Source organism: Squalius cephalus (assembly GCF_949319135.1).
Source record: "Squalius cephalus genome assembly, chromosome: 18".
Classification (NCBI taxonomy): Eukaryota; Metazoa; Chordata; class Actinopteri; order Cypriniformes; family Leuciscidae; genus Squalius; species Squalius cephalus.
In genome coordinates, this window is record NC_137139.1 from 36,901,339 (window position 1) to 36,907,602 (window position 6,264).

The 6,264-nt window shown below is 45.3% G+C and overlaps 1 protein-coding gene across 8 annotated transcripts in view; it reads right to left on the reverse strand.

The window, feature by feature from the left end:
- Positions 1-638: 638 nt before the first annotated feature.
- txk (TXK tyrosine kinase) overlaps positions 639-6,264 on the reverse strand; it is a 24,401-nt gene continuing 18,775 nt past the window's right edge. For 7 of the 8 annotated variants that reach the window (XM_079848375.1, XM_079848374.1, XM_079848372.1 and 4 more), the window contains 3 exons: positions 3,923-4,041; positions 3,676-3,833; positions 639-1,018 (listed from right to left, as the gene is read on the reverse strand). In XM_079848375.1, coding sequence (XP_079704501.1) covers positions 941-1,018; positions 3,676-3,833; positions 3,923-4,041 — 355 coding nt within the window. In that variant the 3' untranslated portion in view covers positions 639-940. The remainder of the gene's footprint in view (positions 1,019-3,675; positions 3,834-3,922; positions 4,042-6,264) is intronic. The other variant, XM_079848370.1, reaches the window with a different exon arrangement.

Genomic DNA, 6,264 nt, shown 5'->3' on the forward strand with positions numbered 1-6,264 from the left:
GGTGAGTGTCATGAAGTGCCCACAAGTGATTTATCAACTTTAGTGATGTTGATCCACAGTAATGGTGTCCTGGTCCTCCTTCTACACACCGCAGAGAGAGAGAGAGAGAGAGAGAGAGAGAGAGAGAGAGAGAGAGAGAGAGAGAGAGAGAGAGAGAGAGAGAGAGAGAGAGAGAGAGAGAGAGAGAGAGAGAGAGAGAGAGAGAGAGAGAGAGAGAGAGAGAGAGAGAGAGAGAGAGAGAGAGAGAGAGAGAGAGACGTAACGGCGGTCAGCTGCGTACCGGTCACACACACACACACACACACACACACACACACACACACACACACACAGAAAACGTTCTGCATTCTAAATGTTTTAATAAAAAAGGTTCAGTATGTTTATTAAGCAATTTGTTTCATACATTGATCAGCATCTCTACTGACGTGAGCTTACAGACATTAGAACATTTACAGCGTGACACAAACGTCTCAATATCTCACTGCTGATGTCAGTTTGTGTGTGTGTGTGTGTGTGTGTGTGTGTGTGTGTGGGTGTTTATATGTGTGTGTGTGTGTGTGAGTGTGTGTGAGTGAGATGAGTGTGTGTGTGTGTGTGAGTGTTTATATGTGTGTGTGTGTGTGTGTGTGTGTGTGTGTGTGTGTGTGTGTGTGAGTGAGATGAGTGTGTGTGTGTGTGTGTGTGTGTGTTTATATGTGTGTGTGTGAGTGAGATGAGTGTGTGTGTGTGTGTTTATATGTGTGTGTGTGTGTGTGTGTGTGTGTGAGTGTTTATGTGTGTGTGTGTGTGTGTGTGTGTGTGTGTGTGTGTGTGTGTGTGTGTGTGTGTGTGTGAGAGTGTTTATATGTGTGAGTGTGTGTGTGTGTGTGAGCGAAATGAGTGTGTGTGTGAGAGTGTTTATATGTGTGAGTGTGTGTGTGAGCGAAATGAGTGTGTGTGTTTATGTCTCGGTCTCCTCTTCAGTGATCTGTCTGATATCCTGCAGTAGCTCAGAGAAACATGGTCGTCCGTGAGGTCTCTGAAAACAAGAAACACACACACACACACACACACACACACACACACACACACACACAGTACTAGATTAGGGTTAGGGTTAGTGCTGATGATGTCAGCGATGGACAGAACACACAACACCACTTTTAGAAGGATTTAGGGTGTATTCACATCAGGAGCGTCCGCTGGTCCGGACCAAATGCAATGTTGATATTTTTTGTTTGGTGTGGTTCGCTTTCACACTGCCCTTTTTGCAAGAGAACCAAAATCAAAAACCACACGTGTGCTAAGCTCATCCATTCACTGGACAGGAATTCTCAAGCAGGGAAAAGCAGAAAGTGCAGAAACAGGCTGATCATTAGGGCTGGGGATCTTCTGGTCTACCTCACGATTCCATTCTTGAGGTCTCAGTTCGATTTAAAATCGATTTTCGATTTTGAATAAAATTTCGATTCGATATGTGCATTTTGATTGTAGTTAACTGTTTTGTGTTACTTATTTGGCTGCGGTAGACGGTTTAATAGGTCTAGAAGAAAGGAAAATCCTACTTAATTAAATGTGAACGTGTGCAAGGCAGGCAGTTTTATTTTATTTTTTATGTTAAACACAGGAACAAAGAAGAAAATTACAAACAACTGGACAAATATTACAGAAAAATATACAAATGAAATAAATGTTATGTTTTTCAGGTACAGTAGCATAGGTTTATTAAACGTAGTAAGAAATACTACCGAAATTGTAAAAATAAAACACTGTATAGTCTTCACTGAATGAATTAAATATAAATTGATTACTAATAATAATAAAAAAGTGTTTTAGTCAAAAGCAGTGAGTGTTTTTTATTTACATTAATGAAACGTATGGCAGCAGTTTATGAGGCTGCTGTCCCTTTAAGAGTGAATGCATGGATATCTACTGTTACACATCTGATTTTCTCCCATTTGTTTTCGCGTAGGACATAACTCTGTTTACATCAAATACTCCACAGTCCACACGATGTGCGTTTGACACTATTGTGTGTGTAGCTGTGATGGAGAACTGAAGTCACGATCGCATGAGAGGCTCATCTGTGTGTGTTCTTCATCTGTGTGTGTTCTTCATCTGTGTGTGTTCTTCATCTGTGTGTGTTCTTCATCTGTGTGTGTTCTTCATCTGTGTGTGTTCTTGTGTGTTCTTCATCTGTGTGTGTTCTTCATCTGTGTGTGTTCTTCATCTGTGTGTGTTCTTCATCTGTGTGTGTTCTTGTGTGTTCTTCATCTGTGTGTCCGTCAGCGCAACACCGCATTGAGTCCTTGTTCGCACTTTATTGTGATATAAACTGAATAACGTCAGTAACTTTAAGTAACTGTAAGTAGAACTGTAAAGTTTAAGAAGTGTAACATTTTAGAAAATCGATTTTTGAAATATGTGAATCGATTCGAATCGGTAAAAGATAGAATCATGATATACAGTGCTATGCATAAGTTTAGACACCCATGCTAAAGTTGACTAAAAAGAGGAATAAAAAATCATCTTTTGGAAATTGAACTTAATGCCTTAATTTAAAAAATTAGGAAAAATCCAACCTTGAAGGACACCAATTTTCTTTGTGAATGAATAATGTATCGTAAATAAATAAATGTTCTTCCTTAAAATACAGGGTGCATAAGTTTGGACACCCCTATGTTAAATTCCCATAGAGGCAGGCAGATTTTTATTTTTAAGTATTTTTTTTTTATTTTATTTTTAGGATACTATGCATCCTGATAAAGTTCCCTTGGCCTTTGGAATTAAAATAGCCCCACATCATCACATAGCCTTCACCACACCTAGAGATTGGCATGGAGTACTTTCCATAAGATCATCTCTCAATGCAAATCAAACTAGCTATTAGGCTAACTGAAATAAAACCATGCCAATCTCCAAGTATGGTGAAGGCTATGTGATGATGTGGGGCTATTTTAATTCCAAAGGCCAAGGGAACTTTATCAGGATGCATAGTATCCTAAAAAAAAAAAAAAAAAAAAATACTTAAAAATAAAAATCTGCCTGCCTCTATGGGAATTTAACATAGGGGTGTCCAAACTTATGCACCCTGTATTTTAAGGAAGAACATTTATTTATTTACGATACATTATTCATTCACAAAGAAAATTGGTGTCCTTAAAGGTTGGATTTTTCCTAATTTTTTAAATTAAGGCATTAAGTTCAATTTCCAAAAGATGATTTTTTATTCCTCTTTTTAGTCAACTTTAGTATGGGTGTCTAAACTTATGCATAGCACTGTATATATATATGCATCGATTTTTTCCCCCGCATCCCCAGTGTTTTCTGCAACTGGGTCAGGTCATGTTCACACCTTAAACGGACCGTACCAGAGTTGGTTTGGAACCGGACTGAGACCACCTCTTCAGCCGGGTCTCGGTACGGGTGTTTGGTCCGAGTGCGATTGCTGTATTCACACCTGCCCAAAAGATCCGCACCAAGGGGGGAAACCAACTTGAGTTCGATTCAATCGAACAAGACAGGTGTGAATACACCCTAAAACACTTGGCATCAAACTGAGAGTATCAAACATGTCTGATCTCCTCCAACTGAATAGAATCACAATCTGAAGTCTGAGTCCATCGGGTGTGGTGTATTCCAGCCGTAAGGAAATGTGTGTGTGTGTGTGTGTGTGTGTGTGTGTGTGTGTCTAACCTCGTGCCAGCAGCGGTACATGATGTTGTAGATGTTTCCTGACGCGCGGTGAGGCCTGTACAGACGCCCGCCCTGCGTCACCTCCTCCACCACCTCCACATTCGAGCGGTTCTCGAACGGGCTCCGGCCCTCCGAGAACACCTCCCACACCAGCACACCTGCTCACACACACACACACACATGCTCAACACCTGGATAACACACACACACAGCCACATCACACACGACTTTTGACCCTATGCCTCACCGAAGGACCAGACATCTGACTTGCTGCTGAACTTGTTGAAGTGCAGGACTTCAGGCGGAGACCATTTGACGGGGAACCTGGAGCCCATGGAGCTGGTGTACTGGTTGTCCAGCACGTACCTGCCGGAGGAGTGAAGGAGGATTAGATGTTTGTGCTGGGAAAAAAAGACAGAAACACTGAGGAAGAACATAATTTTTTGCAGTGTAGGTCATTGGAACACTTTCACAAGACCCGGGGCAAACTCCATGCAAGGCTCACTCACAGAAAGAGCCTGTAGATCCCCCACGCGCTTGAGAGAGGCCGATCCTAATAAAAGCGTCACCTTGAGAGTCAGAATCCGGTCCGGAGCTGACTCAGAGGGTTCAAAGGGAGGCTTCAATAGCCCTTCCAAAACAACTGATAAATCCCAGGTGGGGACACTAATAGGACGTGGAGGCCTCAAGCGTCTAACTCCACGCATAAACGAAGAGACCAGATGGTGTCTACCTAGGGGGACCTTGTCTGAATCCCGATGGGTGGCGATATCCGCGACATAAACTCTCAAGATAGTTGCAGCCGCTCCAGCCACAAACTTATCCTGCAGGAATTCCAGCACTGAACCGACCGGGCAGCTGACTGGGTCCACTGCATAAGCCGAACACCAAGACTCAAAGATCTTCCACTTGGAAAAATATAGCCGTCTAGTAGAAGGCGTACAAGCGTTATCAAAGGTCTCCTGAACATTAGCGGGAAGACCAGACGCCACTGTCGCTAGCAATTACCTCTGATTGGCCACACCCACAGCCTCCATATCTCAGGTCGAGGATGGCAAATCCTGCCCTGGAGCTGAGACAACAGATCTCACCTGATAGGAATCCGCCAAGGGGACCCCTCCACCAGGGAGCTCAGCTCCGAGAACCACATCTGGGATGGCCAGAATAGGGCTACTAGAGGGAGGCGGATCCCACACTCCCTCACTCTGCAAAGGACTGTAGGGATTAGCTTGACCGGAGGCGGCGCGCATGCCTGTCCAGGGTGCGCGACCGCGAGCCTCCCGGTGATTTATGTGGGACACCACTGCCATGTTGTCCGTCCTGACAATGACATGACAGCCCATCAGGGCCAGGAGAAAATGATCCAGGGCCAGAGAGACGGCTTGCAACTCGAGGCAATTTATGTGCCACGAGAGAAGCTCGCCCGTCCAAACACCGCACGCTGATCTGCCCTTGAAGACCACACCCCAACCAGTCAAAGAGACGTCCGTCATGACAACCTGGTGACGGCAGACTACGCCCATCTTGACCCCTTGAAGTAAAAAGGGGTTGTCTTTCCACCTCCGAAGACCACAAAGGCATCTGCGCTACACTCTTAGCAGGCAGAAAGCAGACCAAGAAGGGCAGATGCCCCTGAGTTTCATCCACCACAGGAATGGTCTCAAATGAAGGAGACCCAAGGGCAGCACAGGAGGCTGCCGCTATGAGCCCCAAAAGCCTGCGACATACACCCACCGCAACATGATGGCCAAGCCTGAAACGGGCCAAGCATGCACGGAGACTGGAAACTCGAGCAGGGGCCAGACAAGCCTGAATCGAGAGAGAATCGAGTTAGACACCCAGGAAAATGGTCTGCAGAGAAGGAGTTAAGACCGAGACCAAGAGGCCGGAGTTGGTGGAGAAGGGCGTCCCTGTGACAACACACCAACTCTCTGGAATGAGCCAGAATGAGCTTGTTGTCTAGATAATTTAGCACACGGATGCCCTGAAGCCTCAATGGGGCCAGAGCCGCATCCGTGCACTTGAAGAATGTCTGTGGAGCCAAAGCTAGACCAAATGGAAGGACCCGATACAGGTACGGCTTTCCCCCAAAGGCTAACTGGAGGAACTTCCTGTGCCGTCCTTCAGGTCCACGGTGACGAACCAGTCCCCTGTTCGAATCTGCGGCAGGATAGTTCTACCAGAAAGACTCGGAAGGTGAGAAGATATCACAATGATATTTCTTAATTAATAGACCAAAAAATGAAAACAAAATTATTGGATGGTAAATTTCTTTGGCGCAGGCCCCGTCCGTAGTTCACATTTGAAAATCCAGGCGACACAGGTCCAATATGGGGCGCAGACCCCTGTTCTTCTTTGGGACGAGAAAGTAGCGGCTAAAGAAGCTGCGGTCCAAATCCGAATGAGGAACCTCCTCTATCGCTCCATTCAGGAGGAGGGACGTCACTTCTTGCTGCAGAACAGAAGCTTCTAGGGTGCCGGGGCGTGGGAGGTTCGCGAGCCCTCCTAGGCATAAACTGCTTAAGGGCAGCCAATTGCATCTTAGCAGTTCGGAATTTGTCGACCACTGATTTGACCGCCTCTCCAAAC